The sequence below is a fragment of the Argiope bruennichi genome, chromosome X2 (assembly GCF_947563725.1).
Source record: "Argiope bruennichi chromosome X2, qqArgBrue1.1, whole genome shotgun sequence".
Classification (NCBI taxonomy): domain Eukaryota; kingdom Metazoa; phylum Arthropoda; class Arachnida; order Araneae; family Araneidae; genus Argiope; species Argiope bruennichi.
Window position 1 is genome coordinate 130,784,008 of NC_079163.1, and position 19,330 is coordinate 130,803,337.

General features: G+C 29.1%; 1 protein-coding gene across 2 annotated transcripts in view; it reads left to right on the forward strand.

Moving 5' to 3' along the window:
• Positions 1-17,227, forward strand: part of LOC129961072 (uncharacterized) — an 80,559-nt gene extending 63,332 nt beyond the window's left edge. For both annotated transcript variants that reach the window (XM_056074879.1, XM_056074880.1), the window contains exons 7-10: positions 5,444-5,522; positions 5,601-5,763; positions 14,766-14,934; positions 15,844-17,227. In XM_056074879.1, coding sequence (XP_055930854.1) covers positions 5,444-5,522; positions 5,601-5,763; positions 14,766-14,934; positions 15,844-16,043 — 611 coding nt within the window. In that variant the 3' untranslated portion in view covers positions 16,044-17,227. The remainder of the gene's footprint in view (positions 1-5,443; positions 5,523-5,600; positions 5,764-14,765; positions 14,935-15,843) is intronic.
• Positions 17,228-19,330: the final 2,103 nt, after the last annotated feature.

The window sequence follows — 19,330 nt, forward strand, 5'->3', positions numbered from 1 at the left end:
GTTATTTTTTAAATGCTCAGCCTGACTTCATTGAAAAAAAATCTAGTATATTTGCTGATGATGTCAAGATATTATTAAATGATGGCTGCCTTTACTTACAATAAATGAAATCCAGATGTTATGTGCACGTTTTTCAACAAAGAAAGTTTGTTTTCCTGTTCAAGAAAAACAAAATTTACCAATAATCTTTCAGTATTCAATCAATGTTAAATCCTATAAACTAGAAATAAGACAAATGCCGCTATTGTCTCTTGAAGTTTTAGTGTAATCGTTATTTTTAAATTCCTCCGGGCATAGTCGTCCACTTTCTTTTTCATCCATTTGACTAAACTGAAGTGATAATACGTATCCATATTAACCTTGTCTGTTCTGATTTTGAAATTCTGCATTGTGCCGTCTTTTATTTGTAAGTAAACAATTTATGTTACAAATTTTAATTTTAATTATTTTTATTCGTAAATTTCTTATGATTATTACCATATTTTCCCATCTGAATGATATCAGACGGTTGAAAAATTCAGCTAAATATTAGAATATAAAACATGCTGTTGATTAATTATCAAAATCGTTTATGTGAAAAGTGGAGTTGAATTTTAAAAAATTCTTACAACAAGAAAATATCTTTAAGAAACAATTACATAGACCAAACGTACACATAAAATATATTGTAATTGTAACGATGAATGAGTCGAAAAAATTTAATAAAAATCGTTGTAGATTGCGTTTGTGTGTGTGTGTGTGTGTGTGTGTGTGTGTGTGTGTGTGTGTGTGTGTGTGTGTGTGTGTGTGTGTGTGTGTGTGTGTGTGTGTGTGTGTGTGTGTGTGTGTGTGTGTGTGTTCATTATTTTTTAATTCATTTGATTTCCAAATTATTATTTATTATTTTTTCTAATTCAGTCTCCCTTCCACAATTCCTACAAAATTCTGAAATGAAATTATGAAAATCTTCTCATATTTGGTTACACTTGTTTTGCTAATATTTACCTTTGTCGTATCAAAATTTTCACTGATATTTTTACGTTATTTAATTGAATTCTTTTTTTTTTCAAAAAAAAAAAACAGTGATTAATTTCTAAAGCACGCGACATCGAATCATTCGAATAAACATTCTTCTTCTTTGTATATTTTTATTCTGAATTTTATCTTGAAAATTTTTTCATATGTTAATTAAACATTAGCCTTTTATCCAATCTAAATTAAAGTCCTCATGTAAAAGAAATCTTATTCCATGTTTTGTATGAAGAGAAATACTGAGAAATTCTTCAGAAGTGTTCTTTAATTATTTATGAGAATAATTTTTCTCATTCGTTTAAGTCAGTGTGCTATTCATAGACTTCGTTGTAATGATTGCATAACTCTAATAATTCCATGAACTAAACGGTCAATGAATCTGAAAAAGTCATTAGATTTCGAAACTAAAGCAAAACAATCATTTTGTACACTTCAAGCAAACTGCATCGACATACCGTCTCATATAGTGTAATGACATTGTTGCAATATGAAAACTATGCCTCTTTCATTTGGCATTCATCCGGAAAGAACACAATGCTGAGAAAGCATCATTAAGTCACACAAGTAATTATACTCTCTGTTAGCTTTGTTCAATGCTATTCGGTTATTAGAATTACAGATGAATAATTAGTCAAGAAAAAGTAACGGCATATATACCGGAAAAAATCCATTGCACATCTAAACTGAAATAGAGCTACGGTTTCTGCAAACAAACACGGCCAAAATGATCGGTCATTATTAGATAATGGAAAAATGTAACTTCTTTCTTTTGTTAACTACACATAGCAAATTAGTTTCGAAACTGAAACTGGCTTGTGTATATGAATGTTAAAACAGTAACAACCTCAGTAGTCGGCTTTCTTTTGTTAGGATATACCACTTAAATTTAATTATTTGACCTCAACTCCGATAAATAAATTTCGAGATGTTGAGTACTGTAATAGGTCAGAATAAAATGAAAATAAAACAAAAACTAGCTTGTGTATATTAAATGATAAAAATGACTGCACCAGGCTTTCTTTTGTTGTTACAAGCCACCTGCGCTCAATTGTCTACTTTAATGGTACTTTCTTCTAGTTTCTAATAGAAGTTTCGGTTTCCGTAGAGTAAAGTAGTTGTTTGGAAGAAAAGGAAAATACTGATACATATAAAGCCAAATCGTTTCTTAATATTGCACTCAAATTTGAATAAAAAGATTTAAGTTTAAAATGATCTAACATCCTGCACCAAGTAGAACAATCTCGGTTTTTGATTCTTCCTATCGAGTTGAACAAAAATTACCCGTCTTGAATAAAATAACAGAAACTTTTCATTTTTTGCTTGGAAATTCTTGGTACATATTGAAAAGTTAATTAGATTTAATTTTTCAAACATATGATTTTGGAGAATTCTCCTTCCAATATTTGGCTATGTATAGAATATGGTAAATTTATTTTAACAATTAATAATAGTGCCGTATTATATTTTTTGAATACTATTCATTTCCGTTTGTAAGTATATACTGACGATAAAATGAATCAAAACAGACGACTTAGTGTGCATGTGTCAGTTGAACACATTTTCTACTAACATCGCTTGCAATTCAGAAAATCTGGCCATTGAAGTTAAAAACAGCCTTGCTGGAGTAAGTTAGATAAGAGGCTAATGGTGTGGTATGCATAATGATGTTTCTTGAGTTCACTTTCTTATTGTTTTTATTAAGAAAATTTCTTAATGCCAACAGAACTGTACTGCAATGTACTGAAGCAGATTTGAAAAAGAAAAAAAAATATTTGTATATAGGAAGTTCAAATCTTTTTATAGGAATGCACCAAAATTTTTTAAAAAAAGGGCTAAAACTTTTATCGGAATAAGTAAGTTGGAAATTCAGAGTTATAACATGTCACTTATATTTAATTATCGACATTACGGCACTTTTTCTGATTTCTCTTAAGTAGATTCCCAGTTGTTATTGAATACCGTAATAGATTCGAAAATAATAATAATAATAAATATAATTTCAGATCGTTTCGTTGTAAAGTACTGAAATTCAAACAATAGGGGTTAAGAACACATTCTGAATAAATAAAATAGGACGTCAGCGTGTCATACAACAAAACTCCGATGAAATTCTCTCTCACTGGCATCAACTAAAGAAGAAGGGGAAAGAACCTTTTTTCACTCAGGTCTGTACCGACAGTAATTGCTGGTTTTCACACATCAGGTCACGACCTTCAAAGACGCCACGGTTGTTTGGCCCTTTTTTTAAATTTTTTTTTTCAGAAATAAATGGATAAGAAAAAAGAAACAAGGATCGAAATAGGATATTGTGAAACCAGCAGTTTAAAAGAGTCCACAGTTTAAAACTATCTCTTCCATATTTCCTTTGCCAGAGAACAGCAAATATCTCCCGAAAGGTCAAAGTGAAGATCCGAGTTGCTTTCCATGGCCGTGACAATGGGGAAATAACTAGCTTTCCTTCATTTTGATTTGAAATGGATGTCAGTCGTTTTCTTATCAAAGCCAAGTGCTCGCAAAAAATTGTTTTTCTCATAGAGAATAAAAAATAAGAAAGTCGTGAACTCTTCCACGTATAAACATTTGGATGTTTACTACAAATGGTGATGTTAGAATGTGCTCATCTCCTTTTACTCTGATTAGACGCAGTGAGGCTGAATCGCATTTTTCAGATAAAATAGCTCACGCTGGGTTTTCACGAAATTGCACCTTTCCATACATGCAGGGACGTTGATCACGGAGTGGTCTTGAAAATAAACTATTATTAAATTTCAACTCGAAGAATGTCTTTATATTCCAAAAAAATGTTCAAGATAAACAAGGCATTATAGAAATTTTTTTAATTTTAAATAAAAGTTTCAATTTTTTTAAATCGAAATACAAAAAATAGGACTGCAGGATTTCTGTACATCCTTATAGAGTTGATGAAAAAAATAAATGCTTGCTTCTTCTTACGCAAATTATCTTTAATAAAGAAATATTTTGATTATTTGATAAATTTATATGAAACCATAAAACTTTTCATACTCGTTTTTTAAATTATAATGTGAGGGAAAGAAGAATGTTTCAATCAAAAAATCATTCATTATGAATGGATTAAATGTTAAAACATTTAGGAGATGAGTATCTTGTATACTTTTTTAAACATTTACAAAGCTACTATTTTTATATTTTTTTTAATTTACAAAGTAATTTCTTTTATAAACTGAAATCATTAATAAGAACAATTGAATGCTATGTTCCTTTGATTAAACTGATCTAATGTCCCAGATTAACAAAAATTGTCCAGTTTTTTTTTTTTTTTTTTTTTTTTTTTTTTGTAAAACAATTCCGATTTTCGACTCTTTGTCCTGTATTGAAAATGTGTCTTTGCATATCTTTTGTTATTTTACTTATCAATAAATAGTTCATAGTACAAAATATAATGACAAATTTTATTTCTAAACCGTTATCTTCTAAAAAAAAAGAGTTCTCTTGCCAACACTTCTGTATGTCGCATGTTATGTACTCCTGAATCAAATGGGAAAATATTAAAGGAAGCAGCAAAATGTATGATTCTTTACATCTTCTTGCTTTTTAAAAATTCTTTTAATAGTTGAATCTTTCACTTTTTAAAATCTTTTAATACTTTATTTTCTTTATTTGATTATTTTTGTGTATTTTATCCAGTAATTTCAACCCGTCCCTCTAGTTATGCCTCAAAATTCTAGGGAGGCTTAGATAGAAACTCGGAAAACTCATTCTAATTCAGAATACGGATTTTATTTCTTAGTCTTTTCTCGTAGAAACAAAACTATATTAAAATAAACAACTAAAAATAAAACTGTCTGTTTGGGATGTGACATTTAAGAAAGGTTTAAAAGTTTAAAATCAGCTTGTATATATATTTCGGTTGAAAGAAAGCATCTAAGAAACGGAAAAGAATAATTATAATCAAAGAGTTTGCTTAACATTTTAAATACCAATTCATTAACTAACTGTTTGCTGTACAAATACAATTGCATTTTCCCCCAAAATGGTTTTGGAAATTACACTTGCAGCGTTGATTTGTGAAGTATTCAGAAATAGTCCAGCATTGAATCGCTGACAATGTATCATATAAATTTCTTGATTTTTTTAATAATTATTATTTTAATGCTTACATGCGAAAAGAAGATTTTACTGGACAACAAAAAAACGCGTTGCGTCTTGTAAATAAAAATTTAATTTTTAGATACAAAAAACAATGATAATATAAACAATCGGGTAGTTGTAAAATGGTGAACTAAGAATTTCTAAGCATCGGAAATATGACTTGAAATTTTTAAAACACACTCTAAAAATAATTATTTACATTTTCCTACTTTAAAGTTTGGATTTTTCCATTTTTTCTTATAATTATAAAACAGTTTTACATAGGCATCTATAAATTAATAATGTCTTTTCCTTTTTGCAGCCGGATTTGATATTTTAATCAGCAACTGTATTGCCCACAATGGGGCTCAAAAACGTCTCCAACTCATTGACTCGCACGGGTAAGCTAGGTCCTGCAGATAATATAATTAATTCTCCGTTTCCAAATCAAAATGTTAAATGTTCTATTTACATTTCAGATGTGTTGCTCAAGAAAAACTGATAAGTCCTTTCCGCGGAGTCAGTAGTCCTGATCGATCTCAGCAAGTCACATTGTATTCGTATCTCAAAGCCTTCAGATTCACCGGTAGCCCAGCTTTGTATCTTGAATGTGATGTCCACATGTGTCATGGTTCCTGTCCGGTAAGTGAAGCGTCAATTTATGTCTCTGAGAAGTTTTTAAAGGATTTGAAATTTCCTTTTGTGCGGGTTTGGTCGTTAGATAATGGGTAAATAAAATTCCTTTAGTAGAAAAAAAATAATAAAAAAAATTGGTGGATTAAATTCTTTTAAAATGTGGTTCTAGTGGCGAAATGAAATATGTCTTCCCGTTTTCAAGTCATTGGGTTAGAATACCCATGGTCCCAATTGATCAACCATTATTAATCAACGAAGACCAAGGCTTTCCTACTTTTGTCTTCTTTGATTAATAATAAATTTAACCATTACACATAACAGAATATGAAAATAAAATTATCAACAAGGTTATTAGAGAACAACTTGAAATGAGATGAATTATTTTAAGGACTGTGTGTTGTTCCATTATGCTGCATTATTGACTTTCCTGTCTCAATATCTAGTCCTATATCAGGTACGATTAGTATTTATTTCCCTCTCAATAGAAGTGTCGCTAAACGCAATCGTTCATCCTTTCAAACGCCATGTTTCCTTCTTAAGATTCGTCTTTGTTTAAATATATTACTAAAAAACATAGACATAGAAGACGGCAAATCATCACTTTGCAAAACCGACCCTTTTTCATCTCTTGCTTCCTCTGACGTTTGGGGTGAATTTAGAGATACTCATTTTATAAATGTACCAAGTCTCTCTCTCACTAGGACCTCTCACAATTGGAGCAAAGTATTTACAATTGTCAGGGGGTCCTGAACATCACTAGGATGAAGGACTTTGGCTTCTTTGATCTATTCTGCAATAAAAATATTGGGAAGAGTCCTTTTGAGAAAGTGGAAGGCGAGAATAGAATTCTGTTCTGGTCTGATATTTTAAGCCAGGTGGAAATTCATCATTATTACCCAGCCCTTACCCGAAAAATTTCAACATGATTATACCGAACAAAGCATAATCCAATTTGTTTTTAATATCAACAGCTTGTAAAAATAGTTAAGAATAGAACACTTGAAAAGAGCAAAATATAGAAATTTCTATGCCGCTTGGTTGAAATACGGATATTTTTTAAACATAAAATATTCCAATTTCTGTGCTAAAGTAGAAATCTCAATTTATAAATTCGTTTAATATTTTCATGAAAAGAATTTTCAATAAAAAAGAAATTATATAATTATTATTTTTACTGAAACTCAGTTCTGATCATAATATACCAATAGCAATTGAGTTAATCAAATAAAATCTATCTTATTGTAAGAAAAAAGGATTCCGGTTCAAATGCTGTCCTCATTATCATTTATTTTTCTGAGCGAATTTAACCCGTTGTGAGGACCCACCACATATGTAGTTATCTTTCTACGCTATGCCTGCAGGAGAACATATGATTATCGAAAATCGGATTTAACATGCACTAGACATATACTCACGTTAATGGAATTGAGTCACAAATCTAAAATTTTCAGTTAGTCGTTGGCCTTGATGAAACTGGGGATATTTGTCATTTCAAAAAAATTAATTTTTCAATTTTAGTCTAATTAAATATAGGGTATTTCACTGAAGGCAAAAATGTATAATTTGTATAAGTTTGAAAAGTCGAAAATTTATAAATTCTTCTTTAACAATGAATCTAATGGGAGCTCCTGTGATAGAAAGATAGCAACTTTTTTCTTTAGCTCGAAACTCGTTTTCTTAAAATTTTGGTTCATATAAAATGTATTCTATTCATTACAATAGTATGAGATTTATACGATAATATTTATAAACATTATGGATATTTTCTGTGCAATACTATTCATCTTTAGAGGCTATTTATCATGAAGAATAGCATATATTTCCAAGTTGCACGACATCCGTTTTTTAAGTTTTATAAGTTCACCGTAATTATTAAATCTCTCCTCATCTCTTTATTCTAATTTTGCAGTGATTTGACTCAGAATTATTTTTTCTCAGCTTATCGATTTGTGGTTGTGAATTTGAATCAGAACCCCAAATTTGATTCTGTATGTTGAATGTGTTCTATTAAATGAATCTCCGTTTTGAACTGACACGATGCCTATTTTGGAGAGAATTTAACCCGTTGTGAGGAAGACAACGACATGTGACCCAACACAGATAGAGTTATCCTTCTACGCCACACCAGCAGGAGAATATATGATTCCCGAAGCACCCTGTGTTCTGTGAATTTGAAATGTGTTGTTACCTATCGCATTACAACACTTGCCATCAAAAATCAATTACTTTAAGAAACAAATATTTCTCTACTGTTTTATAACTGAAATAAATTATTCGTTCTTCATGCTTTAAATTTTCTATTAAATATTTCATTTTACCTGAAAAAAATTCCCCTAATTTGCAATTGAAATTTCAGCAATTTTCTATATCTATGTCTCATAAAGAGTAAAAAAAGAAAACTATTTTTATAGAAAATTCAATTAATGTACAAACAGACAGATTTCAATCATAAAAATTTATGAATAATCTTTTCTCTTTACATCAATACGCTGAGAAGATTTATTTAAATAATTATATTTGCTTAAAGATGGTTGCTAAGCCCTGTTTCCTATCTTAAAAATATTTTTTAAATATAAACTCTAATTAGAGTGGTATAATATTTTCATTTTAATTTCTTTCTACTTTGTAATGTTTAAAATTCATTATTATAAGCATGATATAATCTTGAAATTCACTTTTTTCTTACTGCCAGTAGCGTTATTGCTGCGAAATCAAATTTTAACTAAATCAATCATTTAATTGATAAATAAAATCAGGAAATATTAAAATGTTATAATGTCATTACAAATGCACAAACTCTAGCACATCAATAAATGAGTGTAATGTCTTCCATCTTTAACATTAACTGAAGTTATGAAAACGATTCGATTGGAAAATATTCCAGAACTTTTCATAAAATGCCCAATATCTCAGTAAAGTATCTTCAATTCAGGCTGCAGAATAATTCACGAATTGTTATCTTTGACAGAAACTCTTTATCTTTGATCCACCTTATATCTGTAACGTTAGAAGGAATGACGTGAGATTAGCAGTTTCACGGCGTTGTTGTCTAGAAGTATAGAGAAGGCCGAGTCTATCTCATTCTTATTTTTAGGACATGGACTGGAGTTTTGCATGACAAGTGATATTGCATGTGTCAGTAATTCAAGTTTCAAAATCGCTAAGAATTTGTCGACGCCTTCCAAACCTAAGCAGTTCCGATACAATTTAATCGAATTATGATATTATGTTCTTATGACAGTGTTCATCTAATAATTAAATTCCATCATTTATGCCTGTTAAATAATAAAAATATCAAATGTTTTATTATTTTATTAAAGTTTTACAATATAAAAATTGAATAAAATAATAATAAGCAGTTCTTGTAAGAAACAAATCGATTTTTTTTTCTTTTCTTTACTAATTTTTTAACTCATTCTTTAAGCATGTTAGAACTAAACTGAAACGATTTCAACATCAATCCTCCCATCTTCAAATAATACTAGTTATATCGAAATTGATGTTTTGATAAATTGGCCAATAAAACATATAGAGTAGTCAATATAAGCTGATGCTTTGTTCACAATAACTTATATTTCGCTGTTATGAGTACCAAATAGTTCTTTTAACTATTTTCTTACTCTTGGAAGCAAATTTTGAGATTGTTTATTAGTTTCATTGATCATTTTGCTCTGTGCTTTTTATGAAAAGTTAATGGCTGCTTAAGATCTGTGACATATTTTTAATTAAATGCTTTATAAAGGATCGCAAACAAAAATTAGGCGACTTGATACCGCCTTTAAAGTTTTATAAACAATTTGTTTTTTTATTCGGGTTTAATATTTTTATAATCCATCTATACTATTTTTTTAACTGACTAATAAATTTTGAACTCTTCAGAAATCGTTGATCGCATTTATACGTACGAAAAATTAATTTTAAAAATGCATTATGAAGTATTCACACGAATTCTAAATTACAAGACTACGTTTTAAATTGCCATTCTGCTTCAACACATCGTAGCATTCGGTGCTTTCCGATGCATTGAATTTCAATTACATATGCAAAAACAGCAATACTTTAATTTAATGTTGCAAGATTTTTTAACATAAGTAGTGTGAATTTAAAGAAATGTTAATCATGTTTTTTTTTTAATTTTAGTAGAATCATTAGTTTAAATACTTCAATAATATTATAGTAAATTTATTTTCTTTCTATCTTCTAGTCAGCAGCATAAAAAGTAAATAATTCTATGAAACAGTCATTTAATTATCGAAATGAATATGAAAACAAACTAAAAATCATTACACTTGGAGAATTAAGTTGCACAATTTTCTTCAACAAACCCGATAAAAGCGTAGCAACATAAATGTTTTCAACAGAAGTCCTGTAAATACTACTGGTGTATTATTAAGGGGGTCTGGGACACAAAAATCGTCAAATTTTCGAATTTTTTTTTTAGCTGAAAAAATTCTGCATGCTTTTCTGCTTAAAATAACATTTAAATCATGTTTCTGTCTTAATTAGAACGAGAGATATCATAATTTTTGTTGACCATTGCTTTGAAATTCCAACTGTCTGAAAGGCGTTGCCATGGCAACTTCATCTCTTTAAATGTAAACAGACATTTCCCGGCACTGTTTTAGCTTAATTTTTGATTTTTTTTTTTTTGAAATAAATTTTTAAAGAATTTATTTTAAATCCTAGATTTAGTTTGTATACAACTCAACTCCTTCAATAATGAAGTGAAACGAAGAGATTCAGTGTTTATTAGAACCTCTGTGTTTACATTTCATGAGACAACATGCTTTTTAATTTTCTGCTCTAAAGTTTGTTTTCTTAATTGTAAATGTAAAATTAAATTAAAATAAACACTTGTGAGGAAGGGAGGCGTCACTTATGCATCTGGAAGCTATTAAATGTATTTAAATAGTTTTAATTCTTATAAATTTTATTTTTAAACTTTAAACGCATTTTTAACCATGTTGCGTTTTTTCATTATTTGTTGAGATCAAATTGATATAAGTCCAGATCATATAAAGATAGAGGTCTGAAATTTGAAGCACATACTTTTCAAACTGTTTGTCTTAATTTTGATTCACCAAATTAAAAAAAAAATTTACTTTTCAAGATATGAATTTTTTTTAAAAAAGTACCCAAGATTTTTTCAAAATTTTCATTCAAATTTTTTAAATTTTTTTTTAAATTAATATTTTTTAAATTGCTGAATCAAAATAAAAGAATATATATTTGTGTTTGATTTAATGAAAAAATTTTGGAAATTGATCAAAATATTTTAAGTTATATCAATTTAAAACAACGTCACTTTTTTTTAAAAAAATTTAAATTTTAAGTTAAAAAAAATTTTGAAAACTTTTGTGTTGTGATTTTGCTTATTAATAAAATGGTTGATCAGTACAAAAAATTTCAAAATTTTAAATTAATTAATAAAAAATTTTTCAAAATGTGTCCCGGACCCCCTTAATGCGTAAAGAAATTTTTTTAATTAATCAAATTAAAATAGATTAATTACTTTTACTTCTTTTCTTTTCCTCCTTCATATAAATTTATACAACTTTTGATGAAAATTTTAAAAAAAATCATACATGTTATGGTTTAATCCATTAACAATCTGAAGCAAAAATAACGATGGGAATCATAAAATAAAGTATCGCAACTAAATTCATGAAAATAGTATTATCTTTCATTCTTTAATTAATATTTCATTAAGCATTTTTTAAGACTATGTTAAGCGTTATTCACAAAAATTAGAAAAATATGTATTTACAAAAAAAAAAAAAAAAAAAAAAAAAAAAAAAAAAAAAGACTTGCAAGTGGAAAAAATTGAGAAACACTTTTCTAAAGATTTTTCACTCACAGCATTCTAAATCATTTCACTGTTCATACACACTCATGGATTTTAGGAAATAAATTTTACCAACATCCTGGAGATCATGCCATGAGATTTCCATGGTAATAAATCTCATGAATCGGAATCATAATCTCATCAGCGATCCATATCATGTATGAAAGAACAAAGAAGTTAATTTGAAACTTTTCAGCTTCCATATTACGTTTCTACCAAGCTCAGTTGGACCCTACCACATATAGATTCGCATTCATTCTGATTGGCGTTTGCAGGCCAGAACTTCACGAATTGACCCAAATCAAGTTTTCCCTCCCTATCACCAAGGCACGTGTACAACCCAGTCTTGCCTCCCTTTTTTACAATACTTCTTTTCAATGTTTCTCAAGAAAGAATAAAAACTAATTGTCAAAAGGCATCGGTGTTGTCTGTAATCATATTCCACATTGAGCCAATCAACTTCTTAAGCACATCTTTTACGACCGTTTAATGGCAAATATTTCAGAACTTTTTCTCATTTAAGCAAGGCTCTTGCTCAATAGCGAGGTGAAAATCCTACAAATGGTTGATTTAATGGATGTTTGGGGGATGCTGTACCTTTTTGCTCTTTGACATAAGGCGGGCGCTTAATTGATTGCATTTAAAGTGTTGCACCATCTTATGTCCATTCCATGGCGGTGAGGATCCTTTTGAATCGAAACAGCATAAAAAAATTAAGTTTTCACTGCGTGTTACGCATAACACGGTAATAGACAAAACAGAGAAGACTATTATTATTTACAATATATGTATGCATTTATTTATCATTTTTTAGGGATAGGGGAAGTTTAATTATCTTCAGGTAGAAAATTCGAGCTGGAAATGTTCTTTTTCTACTTCTTAGTGTGAAAGAAATATTTAATTATGCATGCAACGCAATCTACATAGCTACTGCTTTTATTTGTTTTCCTCTAAAGAGAGTGGATGGTATTTATGTAAAACTTAGTATCTCATTCAGCAGAAGCATATTTTGAAGGTTTGAGGAAATTATTAGCATCGCCTAAAAGGTCATTAAAAATTATCATGGATAATAAATAGAAGATTAACCGGATTATCAGATTTTTAATAAGACTATAGAAAATTTTTACCTCTTTATTAAACGCATTTTTGGGTCATGACTCACCGATTTAATATTCTTATACCTTAGAATTGGAAACATCAAAAATAATACCATGCATTTTTTCTTCAATCTAAGCTTTTCTAAGCTATATCTGTTTTGAAGAAAATATATTTAACTTTCTCAAAATTTTCGGAACGCGACATATGATAAATAAGGAAATAGAAAATATGAATTATTCATCTTCGTGGCCTCATGGGCAAAGAGCAGTCCAGTCTGCTTTATTATCAGTCGAATCCCTATCCTCGATTCTAACCAAGACAGAAATATGTGAGGTCCTGCGAACTTTCGTTTGTCAAAACTTCTTCATGCTGGCGTCGGAACTTAGCTGAGTATCTCAAACATTGTCTTCGTCAACTAAAGGCAGATTAGAATTAAAGGGCTGTGTTATAAAAAGAAGGCGTTCATTTAGCGTGATTTTTCTTTTTTCTCACTTAGCGTGTCTTCAACAATAAAAATATACTGTGACCTCTTTACAACTATGCATATTTTTCGAAATGAAATTATAATATAGCTAATAAAATTATAAAATAATGAAATTATAAATTAGCTAATAAAATTATAAAATAATGAAATTATAAAATAGCTAATAAAATTATAAAATAATGAAATTATAAAATAGCTAATAAAATAATGAAATCTAGTTAAGTACATTTATTTGTAAAGTTTTATTAAATGTTTTAAATCATTGAGACTTTTTGGAATATTTTTACTTATTTATATTGAAGAAACTAACAAAAGCACTTATAAGTATATTTATGAGTTCAAATATTAATGGACTTGACTCCACTTCAAATTTGAATTCTAAATTTAATGAACCTTGGTCTAACAAACTGAAAAAACTAAAACTTTTTCATTCTAAGTATTTGGAATAAAATTCTTAGTTAAAGTATTTCACTTAAAGACAAAGAGTGTCTTGTATACTAATTTTTTATAATTTTTTCTCTCAAAACATCTGACTACAGAAATAAATAATTGATTTCATAATTCAGTTGGCAAAAACATTCCCTCATCCAAATCTCTAATTCCTTATTCTTATATATCCTTTACAAATAAGGATATATTAGGACGAAAGAGATATCTCTCAAAAAATAATAAATTGTTCTAATAAAGTTTTCCTTTCAAATCAATGATGACCAATCAATGGTGATCCAAATCAATGATGACCAATAAAAGTTTCCTAAATGTATTTTCTCCTAGAGATCCTTTATTATATTAATTTAAACATAGACATATTTTCTGTCCTAATTTTCAACAAGAAATACAAAAGAAATTTAAAAAAATTCTTTTGTATTACTTTGAAAATGTATCGACTGGTCTTTTTCTCAGTAGCTGTTCTAGCATCTTTGGTTCACGAGTTCTGAGATCTGACAAAAACAAATCTTTAACTTCATTCATGCAGGCAATACGCTAAAAACGACTGACCTCCCAACATTTCAAGCTAAGTTTATTAAATTTGGATTTAGGCTTCTTGCTTCCCAAAAAGTTAAGATTTTAACTTGTTGACATTGTACATGAGTAATACATAGCAGAATGTATTACTCATTTACAATGTGTTAATGTATGACAAATAAGAGCCAATGTCTGTTATTGTCTTACCTCTGCCGAACCATGATTAAGCTAATCTTTACAGTTATTTCTGATTGGAAGAGTTTTTGAAAACTTGGTAATGACTGCCACTTGGTAATAAATTTAGTAAAAATTCAAAATTGCTTAGTATTTATAATAACGAATTATAAATGAAAAGTTAAAAAGTAAAGTAAAATAATTAATTTTTTAAACAATTCATTTAATTAGTACATTAATAAAAGTGTGTTCTGAAAACTGGTTTTAATAAAGTTCTTTGTTTGAATTAATGAAAGCTTCCTTTCCTATTTTGTTTTCATACATTCTAAAAATCGTAGAAAAGATAAATAATCATCGAATCGTCTTTTCAACTGACACTTTGGGGAAAAAATTCAGAAAATGACTTCATCAAATCTTTTTCTTTTTTTTTAATCTTTTCAGCCTCAAAGATGCTACTGGCGTAATTTGTACAAAAGATCGGCAGAAGAATTAACAACTAAAGCCACCACAGAAGCTGAAAATAGTGTGGTTTCAGAAAGTGTCAGTCTGTTCCAAGCTTTAGAAGTTAGGCATGTAGAAGTTGATACTCCCCTGGCACTGCGAAGCTTGAGTAAGAAACCATTATTTTAAGTATTTTAAATACCTATAGGGTATGATAATTTCAAATGTAAAATAGCAAATACTTCATATTTTATTAAAAAGTTGGATTAAATATTTTCAGTCAAATATCTTAGATAAAAATTTATACGACTGAATTTATTAATTACGATAATTCATTGGAAATTAACTATCTAAAAGTTTAAGAAACTTTTAATAATTTACTCTCTAAACACAAGTTACTTTATGTAAAAAATGAAGAGATCCAAATTTTAAACATCCTCGTATGTCCCACTTGTCATACTAATTTTACTGTTAACCGCATTCTGATCGAATGTCCTTTTAATCTCCATCGTCAGAACTCTTTTAATTGCTCATTTATAACCTTGTCTAACTTGATGAATGAAATGCACCATCCAAATCTTTTAACTTCTTCAAAGCAATTTCTTCTTTTCCTTACAGTTAATAACTCTTTTTTTTTTTGCTTGCGTTGCAATTTGCTTTATTTTTTAACAATTTTGCCAAGTTTACTAAGTTTTAGTACACATTTAGAAACTGCTGTTGACCTTTCACCTTTTGATGTCATTGATTTTAACTTTTAACCATATGCATGCTCACTTTACCCAAATATAAATCTTGCGCTAAAAAAATACCCAAAACACTAAAAATAAAACCCGAAATTTAAAAAATTATTTAAATGTCAATTCTTTCTCTTCTTACTTTTGATAAAAGTGCATATTTTAAAACCTTTGAAGCATCTTACAAAATATCGATGAAAAAAGACGAAATATCCAACATTACCTACGCCATGCAATAGTAACAATTAAGTATTAACACATTGCAGCAATGCATTAATTTCAAGTGATCTTCATGCTCAATGTGATCTTTAAAATTCTTATTTATTTAATGTTTTGGTTTTCAGATTGGAAAAATGATGACGATATGGTTTGCTTAAGAACCGGAGGATTCGCAGCAATGTTTGCTTGTATTCTACTCCTGTTGCTCCTGGCAATTTCTGCAGCAATTTGTATGTGTTTACGAATACGAAGGATGAAAAATTATATGGAAACCCCAGACACAAAACTCTTCGTAGAGTTCGATGGACACATACCTCTAAAATAATTCGAACATGACATGAAAAGAACTGTTTTCAGCCCGTACTTAACGCCCTGTTTATTCACATCATATCATCAAAAAAGTTAACAATTGGAGAATTTTCAAATTTTGACCCACGCAGCTGTATGTTTCTCATACTTACTTCGTAATGTTCTAATTCACTGTTAATATCAGCATTCCATTATATTGTCTCCTTCAGCAGCTTTCGAAGCTTGGTTGTAAGCTTCAACGCCTGGAGCGTATTTTAGTGCTCTTCATCAGTTGAATCTCATATTCGCTGTCTAACTACGTTCAATACGATAAAATTCATCTGTTTTCTAGTCTTAGCGTAATCAATGCATTCTTTATCTTGGATGGTGCACAAATTGGTTTCTATTTAGCCCTGCACAAAAACAATTGCCCTTTTCATGAAAACTTCGTTTGCTTTTCGGCTGAAACAAAATTACCTTTTTCAGCTTCACGTTCACACATTTCATTTTAATGGCGTAATCTTTATTTTCATCTTTAAAGTATATCAACTTGGGTTTTTCTCTCTCTAAACATTATAGGGAGAAATAAGTTAACAATAATGCAACAAACTTTTCAGCTGTATAATTTATGATACATTAAAAGTATTGCCATCTTCAGAATAAATCAAATGACTGTGCAGAAATTTGAATCATGGTTCTTTCGCCAATTATTGAAAAACAAAAATAACAAATTTAAAACATCTGTCCTGTTAACTCCAAATAAGCTCCATTTCAGTTTAGCATATCACTAACATTTTTCTTCAACATGCATTGTGGCATCATTTAATGTTTTATTTATTTTATTTTTTTTTGTTATTTGTTATAATACTGGAACAACAGTTGAAAACAGTGTTTCAGATTGCAACGTTTTCATTTTTCCGTATTCGAAAAAGTGATAAAACCAAGATATAGTCACTTTTTTCAGCTAAAACGGTCTCGTTATTTATTTTACAATATATCTTGTATTTTGTGGTTTTCACGGTTTAAGACTGGGTTTGTATTTTACCACTTGTTATGAATATTTAGTTTGTGGAGATTATCCTACCCGAACTTCGGGTTGTTCTGGTGCAATTTGTGTTTAGTATAATTGGGTTCCTATCACTAGTACTGGTATTCAAATGTGTACTTATTTTGCATACTTGTAATTTTTTTTAATGCCGTATCATTTACCTACGGTATTTTTTTTTTTTTTTTTTTTTGATGAAATGGTAACTTTTTGAAACACCACATCATGAACTGTGATGACTGTACAATGATCTTTTTATAATAAAATGAAAAAATACTGTTTCTTTTCATCACTTGAATTCGAACACATAACACACTTTCTATCAGCATAATTCCGACAACATAACACTTCCTACAATTACATAATAACCTTCAATAAAAACTAATGTTTTAACTATTTCTTTTTTAATTAATAAACCGTCCTTACCAATATTTGGTTCTTCCAGAGTAATGGTTTTTCCAAACAAATAATTTTTAAAGTTAAACTGCATAATGATTTAAAATGTGTTCGTTCTTACACGATGAAATTTACATACACATTGCTAAAAGAATAAAAACACCTTTGGACATTTTTAATCCAACTTTCAGCCTTGTACTTCAGCCATCAATGCATAAACAGACGCAATCTTACGCTCATTCGCTTTTATTATTATTAAAGAAGGAATACGGAGGCGTAGATTAATTTTTAAATCTATCACCCTAAAACACTACAACAAACAATTGAAAAAATGTGATGAAATGATCGTTAAGATACATATGAATGACAAACAAGAGATTTTTCGTATGATTGAACTAAGCTATTCAATAGTGTAAATGGAAGGGAATTTCAAAAAAAGCCAGAAACTAGCTTTTTTGCACAAAAAATTATGTCAATTTATCTTATTTTATGAAGCAACCTAAAAATTAGGTATAAGATTTTAAAAACACAACAAAAAGAAAATAAAGTTAAAAAATTTTTTTAACTGAATTCCATCATGATTTACTCTCTTGGACGTTTTTATTTCTTATCTGTCAAAGTATATCGAAGAATTTTATTTATCATTAGAATGAACAACATTAAGAAATTTATTTGATTAATGAAGATTATTAATATCATCCAAAAAAATTTGAAGATCACTATTCTTTCATTTTTTATCTTCTTATATAAAAGATAAGCCGGTCTAGGCGAGTTGTTATCCTGTCAGCAATATTTCATATATGATTGGCACAGATTAACTAACGAAAATTGTAGCAGACAATCTCATTCACATTGGCGAGGTGCTTAAAAAATAAAATATATATATGCAGAAATGAAATAAACACTTGTAATGCACTTTAGATGTAAATATATAGTAATATTAAAAGTTTCGTTTCCAAGCAACGAGATCTTCTTTAGCCATAATGTTCATAAATACTCATATCAAAGCTAAATACTAAAATCTATTTGAAACAAGTAGAGATCCATCAGTAGAAAAAAATGAGATACAGCACAATCTTGGAGATCAAAAAGATGAATCTCAGAAAATAATACATTCTTTCAAACATGAGCACCGAGAAGTAAAGTAAGAATGATTAAATAAACAAGAAAATGAATAAATGTATACAAAAGTGGTTGAAATATTTTTAAAAAATGCAAAATTAGGACATAAAAGAAAATTAATAGATCCAAAGAAGAATAAAATTCGATTCCAAAAACGCTGAAATCTGTGTTTCCGAGGAAAGTCAATGCCAGATACAATATAAAAATAATGCTAAAGAAAACACTGGCATACCTCAGCTCAATAACTTTTGCTACAATCTAATACAAAAAATGTAAATAAAATATGAAGTTTGCAATCCCATAACTACATAATATTCAAGAACACTTCTTCTTCTTCTTGCTTACAGCCGACCACCCCGCCACCACTGAACGTAGCAGTATCGACAGGATTTGTTGTGGCCGACTGCTATCTTGAGTATTGTCCATCCTTTCATTGACCGATTTGTCAAACTGACATTCTCCTCTAGGTAATTGGCCACAAAGTGGTCAATTATTGTCCTTCTGCCTTATCTACAAACTCTCAAATAGTTGGTAAAAAACTGACAATTTTTGACATCATGTCCTTCAGAGTTTTAAGATTACCTGGTACCATCAGTACTGTACTTAAGTCATTATTAATATTCAAGAACACTCAAATTAAAATGAATCATTAAATTAGGATGGAAGCAAATAGTGATTTACTAACAGAAAAAAAAATATTTTCGAATGCAAAATAAAAAAAAAATTATTGAACAGAGGGGAGAAATAGAAAACGGTGCTAT